At 38.7% G+C, this 24,527-nt stretch overlaps 1 protein-coding gene across 41 annotated transcripts in view; it reads right to left on the bottom strand.

The window, feature by feature from the left end:
* AFDN (afadin, adherens junction formation factor) overlaps window positions 1-24,527 on the bottom strand; it is a 141,277-nt gene that overhangs the window by 50,034 nt on the left and 66,716 nt on the right. For 25 of the 41 annotated variants that reach the window (XM_054254626.2, XM_035297180.3, XM_035297194.3 and 22 more), the window contains 12 exons: window positions 22,539-22,633; window positions 21,210-21,472; window positions 17,282-17,351; window positions 11,938-12,056; window positions 8,096-8,157; window positions 7,767-7,972; window positions 5,800-5,820; window positions 4,909-5,054; window positions 4,484-4,578; window positions 3,805-4,070; window positions 2,024-2,167; window positions 8-206 (listed from right to left, as the gene is read on the bottom strand). In XM_054254626.2, the coding sequence (XP_054110601.2) occupies window positions 8-206; window positions 2,024-2,167; window positions 3,805-4,070; window positions 4,484-4,578; window positions 4,909-5,054; window positions 5,800-5,820; window positions 7,767-7,972; window positions 8,096-8,157; window positions 11,938-12,056; window positions 17,282-17,351; window positions 21,210-21,472; window positions 22,539-22,633 (1,686 nt within the window). The remainder of the gene's footprint in view (window positions 1-7; window positions 207-2,023; window positions 2,168-3,804; window positions 4,071-4,483; window positions 4,579-4,908; window positions 5,055-5,799; window positions 5,821-7,766; window positions 7,973-8,095; window positions 8,158-11,937; window positions 12,057-17,281; window positions 17,352-21,209; window positions 21,473-22,538; window positions 22,634-24,527) is intronic. The other 16 variants (XM_054254633.2, XM_078370473.1, XM_078370467.1 and 13 more) reach the window with 1 other exon arrangement.

Raw genomic sequence — 24,527 nt, 5'->3', positions numbered from 1 at the left:
TATTTACCTCTCTGGCACAGGGGGTCTAAAAATTCTTGTAAACCATTTGGAATGTTTCTGACAACATCACAAGAATAACCGTCTTCCGGCAAAAGAAAAGGCAGCTGCAGGTCAGGATCCTCCTCCAACTGCACCTCCCTTCCATCGCTGCGGGCCAGCTCATCAGCAGTGTTTTCAGCCACAGCCACTACATTTTCTATAAGATCCTGTTTGGAAAAGAAACGCAAAATTAGAAAGAGATGCTCACTGCCTGGTGCATGTGACCAACAACCAGACAAAGCCTGTGTGATTGGTGCAGCACGGCTTATCTCACACACACACATACGCAGACAGACGCAGGCTTCTGGAGGGAGTGCAGACCCCACTGGTATACTCAGCATCAACTTTCGCAAGCCAGCAAACTCACGGGCAGGGTGCACACATTTTACAGATGAACCAAGATTCTAATTATTAATTTTCAGTAACTTGCAGCTTTAAATAAAAAGGAACTGTTCAATCACAAGAACTTAATTTTTCTAGTCATTTTTTTCCTTGTACAATTCTTTAATTTTCTGTTGTTATAACTATATTTGTATAGAATGTTTAATGATATAGGGAAAAGCCCATACAAGGTTAAATATAAAAAACCAGGATACAATATCTACGTAGTATTTTTGCCAGTTTGGAAATTATCAATATACAGAGGTTCTTTCTGAACTACGAGTTCATGGGTGATTTTTATTAAAAAACTTTTGCTATATTACCCACACATAGGAAAGCTCGCCAACCCTAACTGTACAGATCAATAAAATAAACCACCAGCTCACCCACCACATTCAGTTCCGTTCAGGAAACAGAACATCGTCACCTGAGCAGCCACCCCATTCCCTACACTGTTCCCTCCTTTCTCTTCAGAAAGAAGGAAATGGTGGGACCGGGAGCGGTGGCTCACGCCTGTAATCCCAGCACTTTGGGAGGCCGAGGCAGGCGGATCACGAGGTCAAGAGATCGAGACTATCCTCGCCATGGTGAAACCCCATCTCTACTAAAAATACAAAAATTAGCCGGGCATGGTGGCGCACGCCTGTGGTCCCAGCTACTCGGGAGGCTGAGGCAGAAGAATCGCTTGAACCCAGGAGGTGGAGGTTGCAGTGAGCCGAGACTGCGCCACTGCATTCCAGCCTGGCGACAGAGCAAGACTCCATCTCAAAAAATAAAAATAACTAAAAAGAAGGAAATGGTTTTCAGGCTTCTATCACCAGAAAGTACTTTTGACTGTTCCTAAAGTGTACACAGATGGAAGCGTCTTGTACATACTTTGCATGGGGCTGCTTTTTTTCACATTATGTCATGTTGTTCATCCCAGTTGTTTTAACTAGGATTCATTCTTCCTCACTACAATGTATTATTTATTTGACTATGACATGATTTATGTACATCTTGTACTTTTGATACGGTGATTTCCAGTTTTTGGCTGTTTTGTGCATGTCTTGTTGGCATGAACTCAATACTGGTCAATCCATCCATCCACTTACATAAATGACTCATATGTAAGTCTACAGCATTTCTTTTTACAAACAGCTAACAGTGGTAGACACTGTTTCTCACCCTCTGTTCCTCCTACTGAGATGCAGGCATGCCAAAATCCCTGGCTCTATTCTGGACGAGATGGGAGATTTTACCATGGCAAGCCTCTCTCAGCCAGGCTGTAAGGGGGTGGCCTGTGGCAGAGACAGCCGCCCTGTAGCACTCAGTTGCTGCAACACACGCTGGAGCACAGCAGTCCTGGGCAGCCTCCTCACCTGCTCTCCAGTCCTCCTGCTGATCCCCCAAGAACCGGGCTTCCTGAATAAAATCCCTTTCTGCTTAGGAGTGTAGTTTCTGTTTTTTTCACTGAACTCTTAAGTCAGACATGAAAATGATCTTGTAAGATGAGAGTAAATAAGTCAACTAATTAAATAAGATTTCCTTTGTTTTTTTTCATCCAAGTTGCCCTGTGCAAACAAGTCCTGCACTGTGTGGTAATGTGTCACCACCCACTTACCGTTGGGATAAAAGGCTCATCAGGTGCACAGTGATAGTTCTGTAATAAGGCTTGAAGTTGAAGTGAATTTAACTTAAAGCAGGTGCTGCTTATATTTGGAATGTCATCAGGTGCATACTTATCCATGGTAAGCAAAGTCGTTGCCTACGTAGAAGAATAAAGGACAAAAATATCATCATTTTAAAGTTATTTCATAAATATTATCCTTTATGTAATATTCACAAAACTATAACTTGCTAATATAATTTTGAAATGCAGGATGATTTCAGGAAACAGACTTCCATTTACATAACTATATACATTAAATTGAACTAAAAGCATCATCTTGCAAAGGGCATCTTTTTAGATCCCTCTTAATTTTATTATGACATGTATGTATAATTAGATTATGTTTGTGAAGCATTTTAAAAACTGTCTTCAAAGGCTAAACATTTACATGATCATTGAGATGACCTATTACTGGTGTTTGAATAGTTTCGTTGCCCTGACTTTTCAAAACCAGCTGACTAGCCTCTATACTAAAATCTCTTTTTAAAATAAGTTATCAAGAAAAAAAATTATATGTAACACACACACACAAAACGTCCTAGGTTTTTAAGCTGCAGATGACTCATTTCATTAATTACAAAACATCACCTCCTAGTTTTTCCTATCTAAGAAATTTCCTCAGAGCTGGTTAAGCCACTGGGCTATGATTTGCTCTGTATTCTTAAGGGTTAATTATCATCCATTTTAAAGCATTCTGAAATACATCTTACTGATCTCAACATAAAGAACCCTTTAAGGATATTTACAGTCAACTAGTTACCACTTACGAGTTGAACTGTGTTCCCCTAAAAATTATATTGCAGGGCTAACCCCCAATAACTGAGAATGTTATCTTTTTTGGTGCTAGTATCTTTACAGGGAATAATCAAGTTAAAACGAGATTAGTTGATCCAACGTCTGGTGTTCTTATAAAACGCAGTCTTTGGACACAGATAGGCAAACAAGGAAAATGCCATCAGACAAAGGCAGAGACTGAGATGATGCAACTACAGGCCAAAGAACGCCGATGGCGTGCAGACCACCAGACGCTGGGGTGGGGGAGGGCCTGGAACAGATCCTTCCCCGGAGCCTCCAGAAGAGACCAACCCAGCTGACACCGTGATTTTAACTTCTGGCCTCCAGGGCTATGGAGCAATTGTTAAGCTACTCAGTTTCTGACACAGGTTCAGTAACCCTTACCCAAAATGCTTGGGAGCAGAAGTGTTTCTGATATGGGTGTTTTTCCAATTTTGGAATATTTACATATATGAGACATCTTAGGGAATGGGACCCTAGTCTAAATATAAAATTTGTTTCATATACACCTTATACACAGAGACTGAAGGTAATTTCATACAATATTTTAAATAACTTTGTGTATGAAACAAAGTTTGTTACATTAAATTATCATTAAATTACCAGAAAACAAACCATGTGAACAATCTGGTTGTTTGATATCATTTCTAACTCTGAATTTTTATGTACCTATAAGCAATCATTTTCTTTGATTTATTCAGGCGTAAGTACTTAACAGTAAAAATTATGGCATACAATTAACACAGTGAAAAAATAATCTATACTTTGTTATGGCCGCTCAGGTACTAACACAACACTACTTCATTATCTGTACACAAGAAAAACCCCAAAAAGAGGGTACTGAGGTTTTGCTGCATTGAAGCTCTTGCCCATCATAAAGATCGGATACCTTTACCATAAAGCACAGGGAGCGCCAGGGAGTGGCAACCGGCACTCACCTGCACGATCCTGCTCAGATGACAGTCCGCAGCCAGCTCCAGCCCCTGCTTCTCAGCCCATGCTTCAATATGGCCCAGCTGCTGACGGATGATCGCGCCCCAGTAATGTGAGCACAGCCCTGAATCTGGGTCAGTCACCAATCTATTGAACAGCCACATATTGATGAAGTGGAAGAGCTGAGAGAAGAGCTGAATGGTCAGGGCGGCATTGACTCTGCAGCGTCGTAGCAAGGACATGGCTCCTGTGAGCGTGTGCAGCACGTCATCTGCCCAGACGGGATGAGAGGACAAGAGGACCAAAATGTCATCCAGGAAGAATGACAGTGTGCAGTAAATTTAGATAACGGTACCTATGGTATTAATTGCTGTTTAATCACTTTGAAAATATCAACTTCATTCCAAAGGGAATAGTGGTATGACCTTAAACTACCTATGGTTACTAACTAATTACACGTAACATCGTAACTTCGCCTTAAGCAACTTTTAAAAGAGCATGGCCAGCATGACCATGAGAACGGTTTGTAAACAAAACAAATAGTTAAAATGTATTAAAGACTGCTAAACCCAAAGGACATCCCATTTATTGTGAAAATGCCTCCCCTTACCTATACTAAACATTAAAACAACGCGAAATGTGAAGGAAGAGAGGAATACAGGGAGAGCCAAAAAACATCCTAACCTATTTTTGGTCTTTGCAGACTGTTCTCTTCAGGGTCATCTAGAAAGGCTGGCATGTAATTATTAAGTTCTGATTGAAGACAGTGAACCAAGTATCTGAAAATACAGAAACAATTTAAGTAATCTCAGCATGAGAGACAGCTATCGCCAGACATGTTATCAAACAATCTGGACTCTTAAAAAACATTTTCCATGAAAAAAAATAGGAGTTTTACTCTTAGGAATCTTGAAACATAGCTCGCTGAATTCAGTATAATAAATATACAACTAAATGTAGTTAATACATTTTGCAAAAATGTATGCTTCTTGATATTCATCTTCAATGAAGGTAAATACAAATCTTAAAATTAGTTTGGAAAGCTGAATAAGAAAACAATGACTTAATTATCTATAGAATAGTGCCATCTTCAACAATGTGTGCCTTACTTAAATGCCATTTGAACCAAATGTGCTAGAACATCTTGGGCATCCAATGTGATTCGACTAAGGTCTCGGTCTTGCTTAATGAAGTTGAGAAGTTCAGATGCATTTGCCATCCAGAAGGCAAGTGCCCCTGCAATATTCTTCTGTTTCTGTAGGCAGAACACATTTCCATAAGCAACAGAGAATAAACAGAAATAACAAAAATATAAAGAAATGCTCTTGAAAAGCTGCTGAAGATAGACCAGTACCTTCCCATTTCACCAAGGTATTTACCACAGATACCAGATACTTGCAAAACAATTTGGGTGCATACACAGCAATGGGAAGTAAATAACCACTGCAACTACTTCTTAGGATTCATGTATATAGACATATGGATTCAGTTAGCTACAATTTATAGATGGAATCAGTAGAGAAACGGAGGTATCAAATAACGTAACACCAAATTGTAGACCGTGCATTATCTGGTAATCTGTGCCGTATACATACATGTATCCATGGTTACCCACAGCCACCCTGATACTTGTAGTCACTGGCTTGGACACCATGCAACTCAGTATCAAGTACTGATCTATCACATCCTCTCCCGACCACATGTGCAGGCCAGGCAACCTCAGATGAGATCCAAAGAATAGGAACCAAGGATAAATAATAAAGAGAAGAAACAGAACTTTTGTCATTTCATATCCACACTGAAGTGCATTAAGCAGAAATTATGAAATGCCGATAAAGGTTGCACAGTCAAAAAGGGTTTTAGTACTGCATGTCTCAGTTGCTGAATGAGTGTTATGAGCTGTTCAGTCCAGCTGTTGTATTACTGTATTTGACATGGGAGCAGCATGAGAAACTTGGCTAAGCAACACAGCTAGGATCAGCTCCCAGCAGATGTCCTACCTGGTCAACCTGGTCTACTTCCTGGAGAAAAACAGACGAGGGGAAATCAAGCAGAACGAGAGAAAGAAACTTGTAAACAATCATGATAGTTTAAAAAAATCAAAACACTAATATGAAGGTACGACATGAAGGTACGACATTTAGTTATGTTATTCTCAAAATAACATTTTCATTTATGGTTTTGAAGCACCTTTAGAAGTATAGGACCAAAAGGATTCGTTTTATGCTCTTACCACTGGCACAATCACTAACTGAATTTTTAGAGTTTATCAATAAAAATGATGTTACAGTAAACACACATGAGCACACTGATCTCTTTAAAAGTTTCCAATGGAAGGACTTGTGAACATCTTTCAATGACATGGTGTGCTTACTACTGACTTAAAGGTACCTAATAAGGTGAAAGTCCATTCCTCTAGGTTAATTAATAGGAATGGAAGAGACAGACGAGACCAAGAAACAATCAAAATAAAAGCTGAGAAAACTAAGAATTTCAAAGTGTATAAAGGACTTACATTATACCTATAGTAAAGGGAGTAAATTATTTTTTTAAATGGAATTTAAATTGCTCACTAACATAGCTCTTTTCCACTACTTTAAGATTTCTCAAATTGTACACTAAACCTAAATCTGAAGTTTAAAACACTTGGTTGAGAATGGCAATTTCACCAACTAGTTCATATCAATAAGCCAAAGGCTATCACAGGTAGTTTTATGACAGGTGTCTCACAATTTGAAACAGGCTTTATAAGTCCAAACATGATAGAAGACAGACAATGGCTTTGAATGACAACTAAAAAGGAAATCCATGTTTGTTTATGAAATAATGATATGAGAGTAACAAAATGGTATCCAAATAAAATGACTTTGTTTTTTACCTATTTTCTAGCGTGGGTAAAAGAAGCATAACCCATCAAACTCATGCTAATCACTCAAATATAAAAGAAACATTTCTTGAAAAATTCTGGCCTTTGCAAACAATTCTGAGGGAACTAAAAGATCATCTTAGCTTCCCTCAAATGATCCTGCCAGGAGAAAAGCAACCAACCCATCTATGTTACTTAACATTATATAATTAGAGTTCTATTAAGCTGAATAACAACATTGACAAGTGATTTAGGAAAACTGAAAAATCTGTACATTTGAGAACTTTAAAGATTAAATCTTCAATTTATCTGTAGACATGAAAAACTGCTATGAAAACTTTATCAACTGTAGATCAGGACAGAAAGTACATAAAAAGGCCAAACCATTCTATCAACAAAATATCCTTATCTTCTGAAATTTTCAAAACAGATTTGTGATGGAATTTCATTTTAAGTGAGAGCATGTTATGATGTCCATTACACGTATACATGTGCTATCAAAAAGCCCAGACAACTACTACCAATGTCTAGGCTCATTCTAAAGGAGCAAATGCCTTTTAATAACCATTTCTAAAACATCTAAGAAGGTGTTACCAGGGATAGGGGAAAAGAAAAAGAGCAGGAGCTACTGAAGGGGCGTCACTGTGAGGTGATGGAGATGCTTTGGAACCAACAGAGGTGGTGGCTGCACAACATTTGTGAATGCACTAGCTGCTACTCAATTGTTCACTTCAAAATGGTTGATACTCTATAATCTCAACAAATTATTTACAGAAAAATTCTACAAAAGCCTGCAACAGTCTCAACACTTTCTCACAACTATTACTGCAAACTGAAGGGTCTTTCTCATTATTATGTTAGCACACACAGTTACCTTCACCTATGAAGTTTACAGGGAAAAAAAAATAGAAAAAAGCTTACATTTCCTTTCGACTTTTAAAAGGTATACATTTTTCCATATTTATATAACTTCTATTTTAGAAAAAAATCTTTAGAGTCAAACATGGAACCAAATCAGAAGCCTTAAAGAAGCTGAGTTCACTGGTTTAACAATTACAACCATGATCACTGGAAGAGCATGGCTCGCCGGCTGCAACGTACCTGGATGACGCCTTCCATCATGCTCACCATCTTGTTGACAACTGCAATGACTTTGTGCGTGCGCTCTGTTGGGCTGATGTCAGGTCTGTACTGGTTGGACAATACATACCGGCATGCCATATATAATACATATGTAGGGGACAACTTAAAGTGGACTGTAGAGCTATTAGTATAGTTTATAATCGCAGATAAGAATGAATCTTCAGCTGCGGGAAGATTTCAAAAATGAAGAAAACAGGAAAAAAAAAAACAAAAACGAATGTGAAAATCAGATGGAGTAAAATGGATCAAGAAATAATTCACTAACAATGGAATCTGAAATTACTCACAACTTTCCCTGAATTCAATGCTTGCAGGCAGTATCAGGTCAGGCCCAGAAGCATCCTGGGTTCTAAAGGAAGAAAGCTAACATCACTTAAAGTAAGGTCACAGGGCTAACAATATCACTGACAACCTGTGTTGATTTCTACAACTACTTTTTAAATCTATATACTGATCTTTCAAATGGAAAATAATAAAATATCTCATTTTCAGATGTAGCCTAATCATATAACACATTGCAAGTGATCTTATCATGACTCCTCTAAGAAGGTTAGTTTCTTAAGTATATGCTGCCGCCAGGAGAACAGATCTGACGCGATTCTGGATTATTAATGAACACTTTACGTCTAGTACAGGGATCGGGCTGTCTTGCATCTGCTACAGCTAGGGCTCAGGTAACAGTGAAAAGAAAGTATTAAGTGACACAAAGAGAAACTAACCATGCCGAGCTTGAAACTGAGTTCTTATACTGAAAGAGAAAATCTTCCTAAGACCTGGACTTTGTCTTTCCCTACTGACACAGGGTTAGACAAGCTGACCACTGTAAGTCTCCTTCAGCCATTAGGATCATCATTTTCCAATGCTTACAGTGATGCATGCCTTAGAAAAAGATGTTCTACTCACTTACATTTCTTCTTATGGTCACATAAATTTCAGGTCCCTTCCACCATTTAGTCTAGACACCACACAAATAAGGAACTGTCAAAAATTATAAATATGAAGAAACTATAATTTGGAACATTTATAAAAACTAGCATCGTGCTAATGTTTATTTATTTCCAGGTATTCAGACCAAATTAATTCAAAACTTAGGTTTATTTCTATCTCCATATAAATATTCTTCAAACAGTGTGTATCACCCACTGGCAGGGCATAAGCATGAAAGCTGTTTTGTGAATCTCCTCTTTCAGTTGAATACATACATTTGCTTGTGTGTGTGCTCACCAGAGCACAACGTAAGGTATAATCTTGTGTTGTAACTTCAGTTAAAAAGCATTATGAAAGCCACTGCAAGGCACAGCCTCTTTAAAATGTGTAAGACAATAAGTTACAAATCCAGTTTAGATTTCCTTATCTTTGTAGATTTATACTTTTCTCCATGAAAAATGGTCAGCTTAAATATCCTTTCACTTAGATATGTGATTAGAACTTCAAGTCATTTACTTATAATTCTAAGTTTGCTACTCACTATATTTTATATACAATGTTTACCAAAAACCAACTAAACACACAGTAAAGTGATTAGCTTCCTTAACATTTCACAATATCTTTATCATTTTATTTCAACTTTAAGAGATTATCAGGAAGAATTCTCAAAAATGTCTTTGAAAAAATAAGAAAACTTAAATTGACAATAAAGGCCTGGGAACATGTTTTGCCTTTCTGCGAACTTAACTAAAATTTAAATTGTGGGGAATATAATGACTTACACTGTGATGAACATCTCTACCGAATTAAATATTGATTTAACCTGAGACAATACTTATTCAAATAAATCTTATTTGATGAAACAGGAAGTCCATACAGTTCTCATATTTGAATCAGAAATACTCATTAGTGACTTAAACAACAGCCATTTCAGCCACAATGTGTGTCTGTTCATCTTAGACAACTGGTAATGAACTGCCAGAATTAAGTATTTGGAATTGCTGGTTCACTCATTAAATAAGTTAATACAGGTATTAAAAAACTTCCCTTCAAAAATAAAAAAAAAAGAGTAACTTATGACGGTTACAGGTTTCTAAGAATTTATAGACTGGCTGGCTAATTTTTTTTTCAACAGCAAACTGATCTCTTCCCTCCATCGTCAACTTCTCCATGCACCAAAAAATTAATAAAGAGAAATGAATATAATAGTGAATATAAAATAAAAATATAACCAAGTATTTTGCTAATAAAGATAACCCCAATATTCTTTTTATTAACTTACATGCTTCAGAGTTATTTAGTTTATGATCTAATGATTTAACTCAATAATTCTGAAAAAATGCATGTAATTTAAATGTTCAATTATTTCAGCATATCTCCCTTACATTACCATTTTACAGACATCTAAAATTGCAGTTAGGCAGTTATGTATCTCATAAAGTGAGCCTGGATAAATGTTACCAATTATATTTTAAGAAATCTGGTAAAAAAAATGAATTTAAATTGTCATTGAAAAAAAGAGAGAAACACAGTGACAATTAAAAGTCATTCCCTCCATTCAAAAGTTTTTTTCTTCACTAAAATTAGTATTTTAAACACGTTAAAAATTTTTCATGACTACATCAGTTAAATTAAGTAGTGCTTATTACAATTGCCTATGTGAAAAACAAAGAATGGGGCAGAAAGGCTCATCTGTTTTCATCACTGTTGTAACAGCAACAAAGCAACATATTTTATAATTAAAGTCTTTAGTAACTCTGCAAACTAATCTTACCTTGTAAAAAATTTAAATTGTGTGTTATGGCAAAAAATAATGACATACAATTAACCATGATATGGCTATTGTGACGCTACATTTATTAATCACTAATTTTGAAAATACTAAAAGCATTATCCTAATACACTCCCTCATGTGAGTTCATTTACTCCTTCAAATATTTATGAGCTAGGACCATGATTCATACTTCTCTGTCACACCTTATAAATACACAGAGGCATTCCTTACAATGCCAATTTACCATTCTGAACATCCTATTCCATCATACACCACCCAAAATAAGTACAAACACAGAAAGTAAACTATTTATTATCACATGTAATAAAATTCACATAGCCAACAAAATTCTTACATTAGAACCAAGCAAATATAAACATAAAGTTAAACCCTGGGATTCCCTTATGAGTCTACATATTTAATAACCGGTGATGAGTGATATTAAAATCCTGCAATATCCACTGCCCTCTACTGGAAGTTGGGAAATTGAAGAACTGTACATTCATCACCTGTGACTGAACTGATAGGTGACCCTGGGGAAGTCACCTGACTCATCTAACTACCTCACTGACTGGATCTTTGAAGGAAACAGAATGGCATCTTCAAAAATCCATCTGAAAAGCCCCAAAACAAGAATGCCGCCAGTTTCTCTGCTGATAATGAGAATGCCATAAAAGTCATGCAGTATTTCCCTATTTCTGTCTAAGTTCTGTAGAGCTCTGGAGGAGAGGTGCTCAGCACTAAATCACGCTGCAGTTTCTACTAGTCAGTCAGTGCCTGTTATTTACCAGCCACATTTAAGACTAAGACATTACTCTGCAACATTTAAGTAATTCTAGAGGTCACAAGGAATAAGATTCTGACTAAGGTGACAAATATTAAAAATAATAAAACAAGGAAATAACAAAAGACGGTTCGCTGCCCAGAAAAATCAGACAGGAACAATGTCAGAAGAAAAAAAAAATTCATCCTCCATCTATCCCCACAGGGAGGCAGAGGCACATCAGAGCACAAGACATAATACAGCACCTACAATTCTTAAAATCTGTTTCAAAATCATTTTTGACCTTGTATATTTTTAAACACATGAAGATTTCTAGAAATAGGTGAAATGACTATATTTTTCTAAATATAAAAATCATCCTATAAAAACTTCCTTTCTCTGTTTTTACAAAGTAGCAAATTTTAAATGGCAACATTTTAATTCAGTGTGCCTCCAATTTCAATCTGATAACACTGTGGCATATAAGCGAAGGATATAATTATTGGTAAAGTATTTCTTTCAATTCAGTAACACAGAAAGGAAATATTACTGCTAACATTCTGAAAATGTCAGCTGAACCTTTATCAATTCAATAATCATCATCCCAACCCTTCTTTAGGAACACTTTCATTACTTTCACAATTTAAAAATGACGTATTTCCTACCTGCTTTCTTGCCTGCGATAATCTGGTTGCTGCTCTACTCTGATCATTGGCTTCACCATCCCCCGCTCGGCTGTGCTGGAGGCGGATGACACTCTGTCGCTGTCCAGCCTAGTGGTGCTCTACGTGGAGAGAAAGCATTCTGCCTTTAGAACACCACAGACCAACCAAGCTTGACACTCAAGTGTTGCAAGCAGATCTGATACAGGGCTGCCAAGTACGGTGGGCAAGAACACAGACCAGGAAATAACAGAGCAATGCTGGGGACACTATATCCAGGGGTATTAAAGCCTGTGGCACACTGGTATTAAAGCATGGTAAGACACAAAGCACACTGGTATTAAAGCATAGTAAGACACAAAGTCACTTTCATCTCAAAGGTTTAGGAGTTGGCTGTAAAATACAGGCTTGCAAAAGACACAATGATTTTTTCCAAAAGTACATTAATAGTAACTTGATTCCAACAAGTTCTTTTAAAATCGGGATAAGAGATAAGAAAACAGGTATAGTACGAAGAGGCAGAGTCTTTTGGAGTTTATCATTTTTCAGAACAGATTCAGAAATCCTACTCATTATAGCTCAATATCTAATGAATTCAGTACCTAAACTGGCTTCTTTCTTGCCCTTCATCAACACCCAGGAAAACATGTATTATATGGTAACCCAATACAGCATATTTAAATACTTCTAGAAAGTATACTTCTAGAAAGTATTCTAGCCATTTGTATGGAATTTGCAGGCAGACAAAAGGATGAGTTAATAAAAAAAATTGGTATAATGGAATTCACTGTAGAAAAAAATTTCATATTACATGTTTACTATAGAAATTGAGCACAAGTAGTAAATAAAAAGTCATGTTTCTCTTACCACTTAGTGATTACTACTGTATGATACATATCTTTCCAGTCTTTCATGCTTTCCATAAAGGGGATTATACAATCTACTTGGTAAAAGAACACTTTTTCAGATGTTATAAATATCTTACAATATCACTTGTTTCCATATTACAGACTTGTAATGGCCACTGAACATTCTGTTGTCTATTCATCATACTTCATTAAACCAATGCTTTATTACATCATTTAAAATGTTCATCAGTAGAGTGACAAGAGAATTGTGCCTGGAAATATGTATATATTCATATACAATGAATCCTTCCATAAGATTTATAGAAACAAAATTGCTGGTCAACGGATGGCAATACCATTTAAAGACTATTAACAAAGTGTTGTGACTAGTCATAGGGCAATGGGTAAAGAAATTATGATCTGGTTATACGCTTACATACCACAAAATCGTTTTCGTTTATTTTTAATTACTAAAGAATGCTCACAAAGTAACAGCTGAAGAAAGCAGGAAAGGTGTGTGTGGAGAAAAATATATCTAATTGTGTTAAAATGTATATATGAACATACAGACAGGACCCCTCACGATGTTATTACCAAAGGTCAACCATAAATTGTGGATGAAGGTTTTTCATTTTTACTTTTTTCCTCTATTTACCAAGTCTTCTCTGTGGACTTCACATTTTTTAAAGAAACTAAAATTTTTTACAAAAATAATACTCCAGCTCATTCAATTATTCATGAGACGGTTCCCAAGAGTCTTCTACAGAGCAAGCATTTTTAAAGGAAAGTGCAATAAAAAGACAGCAATGACATGTGAAACAAAGCCCAACATGCAGAGCTCACATTCTCTGGACAGTCAACAGAGCGTGTATCAGATAAAGACTGCATGAATCTCTTAAATAAGGTGCTGTGACAGTGACAGGATGCTCAGGGATGAACTCTCCAGAAAAGTGGCTTTAAGCTGAGGTCTGAGACAAGAAGGGGCCAGCGTATGAAAACCAGGGACAAGAGCACACACACTAGCACAAGAAAGGCCTTCCAATGGGAAAGAGGCAGGTGGGGGCACAGAACGGAAGCTCTGTGTGGCCTGAGTGAGTAGCATAGACACACCGAGAGGGAAGCAGGCTCTGGGAATAAGGGGCTGTCAAGTCAGGGTGGAGACTGATATATGGGTGAAGAAGCCACCCCAGGCCTCGAAAGCAGGGCAGTAACTAGAATCTAATTTACATTTTTAAATATGAGGAGAATGATAAGCTGAGTAGAAAGGAAGAGATTGCTCTTGGGCTGTGTGTCCTCCCCTTGATGGCTGCAGCCCAAGCCAGAGAGGCAGAGCAACCCCTGCACGCAGACCAAGAGAAGGAAAGGACCAACTGGGAGCGGGGAAGAGGTTTCTGTTGGAGCAATGCCGCAGATGGAAGTACCGCCTTCAACACCGCACATGGACACCGCAGATGGAAGTGCCGCCTTCAACACCGCAGATGGAAGTGCCGCCTTCAACACCGCAGATGGAAGTGCCGCCTTCAACACAGCAGATGGAAGTACTGCCTTCAATGCTGCAGATGGTGCACCACCTTCAATGCCGCCAATGGCAGTACCGTCTTCCAACACTGCAGGTGGTAGTATTGTCTTCAACGATGTAGATGGTAGTACCGTCTTCAACGCTGTAGACGGTAGTACCACCTTTAATGCTGCAGATTGAAGTATCGTCTTCAACATTGCAGATGGTAGTACCGCCTGCAACGCCACAGGTGTACCACCTTCAACGCCACAGATGGTAGTACCGCCTTCAGCTCCACAGATGGTAGTACCGTCTTCAACGCCACAGATGGTAGTAACTGCCTTCAATGCTGCAGATGGTAGTACCGTCTTCAGCTCCACAGATGGTAGTAACTGCCTTCAATGCTGCAGATGGTAGTACCGTCTTCAATGCTGCAGATGGTAGTACCGTCTTCAACGCCACAGATGGTAGTAACTGCCTTCAATGCTGCAGATGGTAGTACCGTCTTCAGCTCCACAGATGGTAGTAACTGCCTTCAATGCTGCAGATGGTAGTACCGTCTTCAATGCTGCAGATGGTAGTACCGTCTTCAACGCCACAGATGGTAGTAACTGCCTTCAATGCTGCAGATGGTAGTACCGTCTTCAGCTCCACAGATGGTAGTAACTGCCTTCAATGCTGCAGATGGTAGTACCGTCTTCAATGCTGCAGATGGTAGTACCGTCTTCAGCTCCACAGATGGTAGTAACTGCCTTCAATGCTGCAGATGGTAGTACTGTCTTCAATGCTGCAGATGGTAGTACCGTCTTCAATGCTGCAGATGTAATCATCTTCTAAGATGAGGAAGGATCAGGTAAAGTTTGTTGACAGAGAAAATCTAGTCTTGTTTTAACTAGGTTAGGATATGTGAATGAATGTCAAGCCTTTAAAGAGATGAGTCGGGGTTGGGTGTGGTGGCTCACACCTGTAATCCTAGCACTTTGGTAGAATCGTCCTCAACGCTGCAGATGGTAGTACTTTGGGAGGCTGAGGCAGGTGGACTACCTGAGCTCAGGAATTCAAGACCAGCCTGGAGAACATGACAAAACCCCATCTCTACTAAAAAATACAAAAACTAGCCAGGAATGGTGGTGGGTGCCTGTAATCTCTGCTACTCAGGAGGCAGAGGCAGGAGAATCACTTGAACCTGGGAGGCAGTGGCTGCAGTGAGCCAAGATTGTGCCACTGTATTCCAGACTGGGAGACAGAGCAGACCATGTCTCATTTAAAAAAAAAAAAAAAAAGAGAGAGAGAGAAAGATATGAATCTGGAGAGGTGAAAACCAAAGATACACATCAGGGAATAATTAACATTAGATGGTATTTAAACTTAAGCAACAGCTAAGCTCACCTAGGAAAGGTGCATGAACAAAGCAGATGGTAAAGAAGAGGAAGAGATATCAACAAATCAAGACAGGGAGAAACCACTACTATGTGGGGGAAAAATCAGGAGGGTGATACCCTAGAAGCCAAAAGAAGAAAGTGTATCAAGTACATGGTAGTGGCCTCGCTAAAAACTCCTTCAATAAGTAACACAGGACAAATGAGTGCCGGATTTGGGAACTGGGAGCTCATCAGCTCCCCTGACAGACACTCTGACAGAGTCCCTGTGGGTGAAAATGAACAGGAATAGAGGAAAGAACAAGGAGTTCGGAAGTGGAGGCAGCAACCACAGATGAGTCCCCCCCCCAGGCAACTGTGTAGCAAACAGGAGTAGAAAAATGGGGTCAAAACTGGAGGGGTATAAAGAGTTTTCTAACACGTTACAGTAACGTGTTTTGATGCTGATGAGAACACTCCAGGACCACAGGCATTTGTTGTACCGTGGCCTTCATTGAATCACACCTTGGGTAGTCCCTTCCTCCTGAATCTGGATTGGACCTGTATTTGGTTTAACCCAAAAAAGGGGAGGAAATGACATTCAAGGACTGGAAGCTCCGTGGTTCCTGTGAGGCACCAGAAGATGACGACTCCTGGCTGCCCTGATGGGGCAAAAGGTCCCCTGGAGAAGACCTAAGATGGCACAGACAAAGGGTCAGTGGGCCCTGCATTCCAGCCACTGGCCATCAACTGATCGTCTAGGTGAAATCAGTCACACCAGTCACCACCAGCAAACAAGCTGCCCAGGTAAGCTCAAACCAGACTGCACAATAGTAAACAAATAAAATGGCTGCTGTTTGGCCACTCAGATTTGGAGTGGTTGTTATCCAGCAATAGAGAATGAAAATGAAAAAAGAAATGAACTGATTATTTAAGAGATAAGGGATAATTATGGAAGTGAAGTGTCTGAGAAGGTTAACTGATGAATAGCATCTAGAATCTACACTGAGGTTTAACAAGAGCAGGAGTGTATTAAGGGCTACACAGAAGCCTAGAAAACATGGAGGCTCTGCTTCAAAGAGAAAGCACAACATCCTGGCCCTAGAGAAAAGGATGGTCTGCTAACTTTCTTTTATGTATCACTAACAGACAACACAGCAGATTAGGACAATCCACATTTAGGGGCCACTGGGAAATCTGTTCTGACAAAGAAGTTTTATAAGTACACATATGACCAGTTCACCGTAGTCCCCCTTATCCATAGTTTCACTTTCTACAGTTTCAGTTACCTGAGGTACGCTGCAGTCTGAAAGCAGGTGAGGACAATACAATAGGATATTTTGAGAGAGAAGACAGAGACCAAATTAACATACCTTTTATTAGAGTACATTGTTATATATTGTTCCATTTTATCGTTATTGTTGTTAATGTCTTAGTGTGCTTATTTTATAAATTAAACTTTATCACAGGTATATAAATACAGGAAAAAAACAGTATCCATAGGGCTCTGTACTACCCATGGTTTCAGGCATCCACTGGTGGTCTTGGAATGCGTCCCCTAGCAGTGGGGGAGACAACTGTACTCATCCATGGTGTCCTATAAGGTGAAGCACAGTCCTATCAGGTAATACATAATTACCTACCTTGCTTGTCGGTAATGCTGTCCCACTATGAATATCTCCTCCTAAATCAAAAGTTGTCTCCTGAACAATTCTGATGGGATAAAAGAAGAAACACACCTGACTTAATAACACAAATGACAAGGCATAGTCTCTTCTTAATAAGCAAGAAAGAACGAAAATGCTCAAAGATTTCTAAGAAATTGCTCTATTTTCAGCACATGAACTTACAGAATTAAAAAAACCACTTATGAGCTTTCTTTACTGGTATATACTCACTATTACCAGGATTTTTTTTGTTTTTTTTTTTGTTTTTTTGAGACAAAGTCTCACTCTGTTGCTCAGGCTGGAGTGCAGTAGCACGACCTTGGCTCACTAAAACCTCTGCCTCCTGAGTTCAAGTGATTCTCCTGCTTCAGTCTCCCAAAGAGCTGGGATTACAGGCAAGTGCCATCATGCCCGGCTAATTTTTGTATTTTTATAGAAAGGGGGTTTCACCATGTTGACCAGGCTGGTCTCAAACTCCTGACCTCAGGTGATCTGCCCACCTTGGCCTCCCAAAGTGCTGGGAATCCAGGCATGAGCCACCACACTTGGCCTGATTGTGTGTGTGTGTATGTACATATATATATTTTAAACTATACAAGAAACTGAACATAAAAAAGCAGGTTATTTCATCACACAAGTCTATCCAGGCAGCAAATGGCATATAAATGAAGTGTACAAGGCTGAGGTGCCTGAGGTCCTATTTATGGACACAGTGAAGGTGATGCATGAGGAACAGGGGTGAGCAGCTCTCCTATTTGAAAGTCAGTCTGATTATTTTTGTAAAGCACACGAGTATCACTACTTAGGCTACAAATTAAAAAGTGGGAAATTTCTGATAATGTTAGTAAGCAAATCAAGAATTATCCTAGTTTAAACATATTCTTCAAATATCTCAAGATATCAAAACTTCTAAACATGTCACTTTGAAAAATCAACTCATGAGCAAAATCTCATTTTAAAGATTGAAAAGTCTAGAAAGCTGGGACAGACTACATTCTTCAGCACAAATGAAGGATGAATACAACTCACTGTTCCCAGCTCACTGGACAGTGCCCTCCCCAACTCCACAAAAAAAGCCCTAAAAACACCTGAAAACCAACAAGGATGAATTAATATCTAACTATCCTGGATTTCTGCAAAAGATAACTTAAAAAGAATAAAATGTCTTATTACAGTACTTGAAAAATATTATATATAGTCTAATATCAAAGCAGCACAGTAATGTGAAACTTTTATTTAAGCTCAACCAAAAGAAAGAACAAGGAAGTAATATAAAAGTTGAAAAGAATTTTTCATATTAGAAAAGCAGGTACAAATTTCTATCTCACCACTAAGAAAATAAAATCATCTTGTAATGCAAAATAACACCATGCTTTAAAATAGTGACTTTTGAAAAAGTAAAAGCTTTTACTACAGGCTAAGTAACTGTCAACTTTCCACACACAACTTTCTGTAATATATCACTAATTTTCTTAAATTAAATACTCATAATCTATTACCAAGATAGTTAGAACAACATGGAAATGCTCTGCTGGCTTCTAGCAGTTTCAGTGGGAGATTCAGTCCAGCCATCAGCTCTGACAATAGAAATAACGATGGCAGTCCCACTTCTCTGCCCCCTACCAAAGCTGCACATAGCAGTGTCCACCCCAACTTCCTCTTGTGGGTAGTATGTGAGTAGAATCAAAGCCTCCTTGATTCCACTTACGATTATCATCCTAGAACAACAAATTTCTACCTTGCAAAATTCTTTAACATCCCCCCCTCCCCCAAACCTACCTCTTTCAAGCTTTAACATGGCTCATTTGTACTGTATTCTGGATATGTGCATGAGACCAAAGTGACTTTATACATGACTTTGAAATTACCAAACTATGGCCTCTGACTGCAACAATCATATGTCACTCCTCTCAGCACTCAAAGAACAGTAATGTATGCCCTGGGTGCTTGATAACTGTAAACTAGACGAATAAATCAATGAACGAGTCAGTGTATCACCGGAAGGCCCTAAAATTCCCAAACTATCAATATCAAACTTTGCTACTCGCTTGTAACCATCAGTAGGATTCAAACCTGTGCTACGAAATCTTCATTGGAGGTTATGTGAGTTATCTAGCCAGAATCTTTCACAATCACTTGACATTAGAGCTAAATTAATATCCCTAAAAAAAAAAAAGAGTCCTTTCTAATTTTATGGATGGTATATTCAACCACCACTAGATTTGCCAGAAAAACAAACAATAATAGTAACAAAATTTCACAGCACATCCTCCTCATTGAAATCTAAGCCATAATCTTTGAGGATCTCTGCTTTTGGCCAGAAATATGACAAGAAGAGACATCTGCAGGCTTCCAAAGCAGGATCCATGTGGCAAAAATACAGTAGGAGATTGTCTCACACATTTAAAAACATTACAAGCAAAACTAAAGGGCAGACTAGGTGTGGGACACAGGCTGTGCCTACAGTTGTGTTTCTACACAGAACAGAGACAGACAGTAACACCAAGAATAACACACACCACAATAAACATTTTAAAACTCAGGAATAAAGGGCATCTGTAAATAAGAGGCAGTAACTATAGGTACTACTGAAAGACAACATGTAACACACAGCAGAAGAAACTGTTTCAGACAATAAACAATCTCTTTGGACAAATCTCAGTGAGCCTAAAAATAAATAGGGAGTCAAGACATACCAGATCAAGATGTGTGCTGCTGAGGGGAAGAAAGAGGGCTGAAGAAAAGTTGGACTGAAATGAACATTTAAGCACAAAATCAAGACTCTCTACTGAAGGAAAGAGCCCATGTAAAGCTATGATAACGGACAGGAGTCAGGGACACGGCAGATCAATGAAAAACATCACCTTCGGAAACAGTTAAAAGCTGTGAAGAATGGAAGGATGGCTTTAAATACACATTAGTTTAAAGCGGAAAGTGTCAGAAAGAAATGGGTTTTCTTGGGAAGCAGAGAATAAAAGCACATACTGGTCTCCTTGGACATAACAGGTATGGTCATTTGGAGCGCAAGGTGAGGTGAACAGCTGGGGATGGATCTTAAACAGCTGTGAACTTTAACAAAGAAATAAATATATGTGATAATCCAGCTAGTGTTCATCTTGAAGAAAGACATTAAGTCTAAACAGACACACATGGCCCCAGGCGCCAGGTCTAGGAGGCTAATCAAAGGAAGGCCACAGAACAAAACCATGGGCAAGGCCAAGCAGGGAAGACCACGAGGTTTATGTTGTGCTCTTCGGGAAAAGAGCTTATGCCGCAGGGGACTTTTCAGTCGTTTCAAGCAGCATGACTGAAAAATAGATAATAAAGTGGCTTAACAGTATGTTTTAAAAATTACAGCCTAAGGAGAAGCCATATTCCCTCCCTTCAAATCAATTTTACTAGATAGTCAGCATCTAATATCTGGCCTGCTTTCCTTTGCTAGGCCCACAATGCATGTCTTCCAAAAAGCACTAGGTGGAGCTAAAACATTCTGAATTCCTGAAGAGATCTTCCTGTGTTTCATTATCAGCCAAGGAAAAGAAAACCTCAAAACATTTTATCATCTTAGCTACAATGAGTAATTACAAAGAACGCCATGTTTTTTTTCACAAATGGAAAAAGTACTGTTTTAGTATATTGGCTTAAAAAAAAAAAAAAAAACAGACAAAGATTAAATATAAACAATTTAAAACCAGTGAGAACTTCCAATTTTAAGACAAAGCCGAGACCTTTCTTCTTTCCTCTAAAGCCAACCCAAGTTAACAAAAGGAACCAAAATCACAAGCTTCACTTTGATTTTTTTTTTAATTAAAACAAAAAATAAAAAGCCAAGTTACCTATGAATAATCTGAACTGCTTTAAGCATAATCAAAACATTTTAAATCCTTAAGGCCAATCTACTTACCCAGGTTTATGTCTTGGGCCCTTAACCATGAGGCCTCCATCCACAGATCTTTTTGCAAGAACATGATCCTGACTGGGGTCCACAAACTTAAATACATGGGACGCCCCAAACTGCACTTTCATGCCACTCTGCAGCATGGTGGTTTCTGAGATGCGCTGGCCTTCCACATAGGTTTCTGCGTCTATACTTCTGGGCGTCACAGTGACCACTCCATCCATGTTGGTGAGGTCACAGTGATGAGGCTGAATTCCTGGGCCAAATAACTGCCAACAGAAGGAAACCAAAGAAACTCCCATGATGAAGGTCACAGTGCTTAACCACAGAATTTTAGAACTGTGCGTACCTCTTTTATGATAAAGATAACCTAAGAAGCTCTGGATTTTTAGTGCCTTTTAAAGCGAATTTCCCTCAATAGTATAAAAAGAATTAAACTGTCAAAAAAAGTCAAAACAATCAGAGATTTTTGGCATCCAGTGACTTAAGGCATACTGTAACTTGGCATAAGAAAGCATACAGTCGGGGTCCAAAGTGGCTCCTGCCGGAGGTCATGGCGCTCGCGAAGGCGAGGTCATCAGTTCAAGGCTAACCTGAGCAACCTCATAAGCTCAAACTGATTGGCAAAAAAAAAAAGAAGGCATACAGTCATCTTAACAACTATTTGTTAGATGGTTAATGGACAAACTGCAATCATTACGATTAAAGATTCCTATCTATTTTATTATTTACTGCTGTGCTAAGAAAGAAGAAATGGCGGAATTGAAAATGACATTAACAATCTGAACCCATCATCTTACAATTGAGAAATAAGAAGTACAGAGCAAATTTTTAAAAAAGTACAGAGCAAGAATAATTTGCCTGAATTCAACTTCAAAGAAGTGACAAATCCTGACTTCACTTATTCAAAGAATGTGTTAAGCTCTGTTTTAAGTGCTTGAGAACTGTATTATGCTAAATTTAATTAGAATTTACCAAATACCTACTGCTATGTGTGTCAGACCCAGCGATAAGCCCTTCTGCATAGGTTATCTCCTGTAATTCTGAAACAGACCTATAAAATGATCATCACCATCTTTTAGAGACAAGGAAGCTGCTTCAGAGCAATGTCATCACCTGCCCAAATTTCTAGAGGTGGAGCTTGAACATAAACTCACATTCTGCTGTTTTCACACTAAAGCAGAGAAAAGTGAACCCAGAGTAGATAAATTACTTATATTTAAATACAAAGTCTGTATTTCTAATTCCTTCTTTCAATACCACGTGGCAGGTTCTGTCCAATACACTATGCCTCCTGAAATGCCAGAGTCACAGCAGGAAGCTCAGACTACATACCTGGATAGAGTTGTCATCCAACTTTTCTGTCCCAACTTCAGTAACACTTAATTGAAGGCGGTAAAGCTTTGGCTTATCTCTGGAGTCAGAACCATCTGTGAGAAGAGAAGGAAGAGAGCTCTATTCGCAAAGTCTAATGTTTTTGTCATGTTATTTCAAACATCTCAGGCACTACAGTTCTCACTTCTCAGGATTTCTTTTCAAAGAATTCTCCAAACTTATATAATGCAATTTAATAAACTGAATACAGAAAATTCAAAATAAGAAATAAACATAGCAGTTTCTGATTAATACAAAGTGCTAGCACTAAGCATTAATTCCAACACATTCTAACTACATTAAAAAAAAAGTCTTCTCTACCACACTGCCCTGGGTTTTCATTCATGATTGTGAGCAACTGTATCAGCAAAATGAAGCTCATCAAAGACACACAGGCATTCCCTTCCGACCAGATCTTTCCTGCAGTATTCTTGCTGCCCTTAGGGCACACAACACGACACAGGTTGAGAACACAGCTAAATCACTGACTGAGGTTTTAAATGTACAATTCTCATAGCTCCCCACAGACCTCCTGGATCAAAATCCTTGGGGATGAGGCCTAAGCATGGGTCCTCTGAAAAATCTCCCCAAGCAATTCTGCTGTCCGTTATTGATTAAGAATTACTCTTAAAAGTGGTTAGTTCCCTGGAATGGAACTGGTGTAAAAGGAAGACTGGGGTTTTTTTGGCTTTTCTTGTTATCATTTTACACCTTTATGAACTGTTGGAATGTTTAATTTCTATGAGCTTCCAAGATAGGGAAAGGGTGAGGTGGAGGAGGAAGCTGCTCTGCCAAAGCCCTCTAGTCCCAATACACCTACACATGTTGTCTCATTCTTCACCCACTAGATCCCTGGCCAGGACGATGTCATGTCATTACCTTAGCTAAGAATGAGGTCTTCTGATTTCAGAGTTGACATATGAGAAATGTGCCTGCCAGAGCCATGAATGATGATGTGACTGCAGAGCTCAGCACCTGTACCACATGTACCACAGCCATGGCAGTCAGTCTAGTGTGGCAAGCACACCCATCAAAGCTCAGGAAGCCGAGCCAGCGAGAGTCTCCCTGATCTGTTTATGACTGCCTTCTAACTTTCAAAACTGCTAACTCCATTCCCTGTTAAAATCTCTAGTCACTGCGATCAGCAATGTAAGCTTTGAGAGCTTCACAGGTAAAACAGTTTGGACGGTACGAGTGTGCACAGAATTTGAGACTGCTAAAATCTCTCGGCAGTGGTGCTGCTAAACTGTCACAGACAAGAGACACCACAAAAATGCAACTTCTGTTAGAACTGATGTGACTTTTAGGGTATACAAAGTTACATTCTAATGACAAAATTTTCTATTTCTGAATGATTTCAGAAATCGATGACACTGAGTGAAGGTAAGAGGAGACTGAAGTACTTGAGAGACACCAATGCCTAATACCCATTAAAAACCTCATTCATCGTCTATGCTGCTTTACATCGTGCTGAAATATTTATTTTCAACTCCAACTGTTCTAATAAAGTCCCGATCTGAACAAGACATCTAAATCATCTGGGGCTTTTCCTGGACACCGGTAGTTCCCTTCCAGATCTGCTGAGTCCAAATTCGCCAGTAATGTTTACCATTTTGTGTTTTAAACACCAAAGGCAGTTCCGATGACTCCCCCGGGTAAGGAATGTGTCCCTCTTATCTACTCCCAGAGCACCCCATCTCTGTTATATTACTTGTACCACTACCATACTGTATGGGGATTTCCATCTATATATCTCCCTCATCTCCGAGCTCCCTGGTAGCTAGGTTTAAAAAACACATCTCTTTAACCTGGCACTGATCATTCCACATATGGTTCATAGTTAGCAATCAATAAAGACTTAACGTGTCAGCAGTGAATCATTATTTGAAAATAAAGAAAATAGAATGCAATATAATCACAGAGAAATTACACAAATAAATTATAAAGAAG

The sequence above is a fragment of the Callithrix jacchus genome, chromosome 4, assembly GCF_049354715.1.
Source record: "Callithrix jacchus isolate 240 chromosome 4, calJac240_pri, whole genome shotgun sequence".
Classification (NCBI taxonomy): domain Eukaryota; kingdom Metazoa; phylum Chordata; class Mammalia; order Primates; family Cebidae; genus Callithrix; species Callithrix jacchus.
The sequence above is the reverse complement of the archived record's forward strand: the minus strand, read 5'-3'. Positions and strand labels throughout refer to the sequence as shown.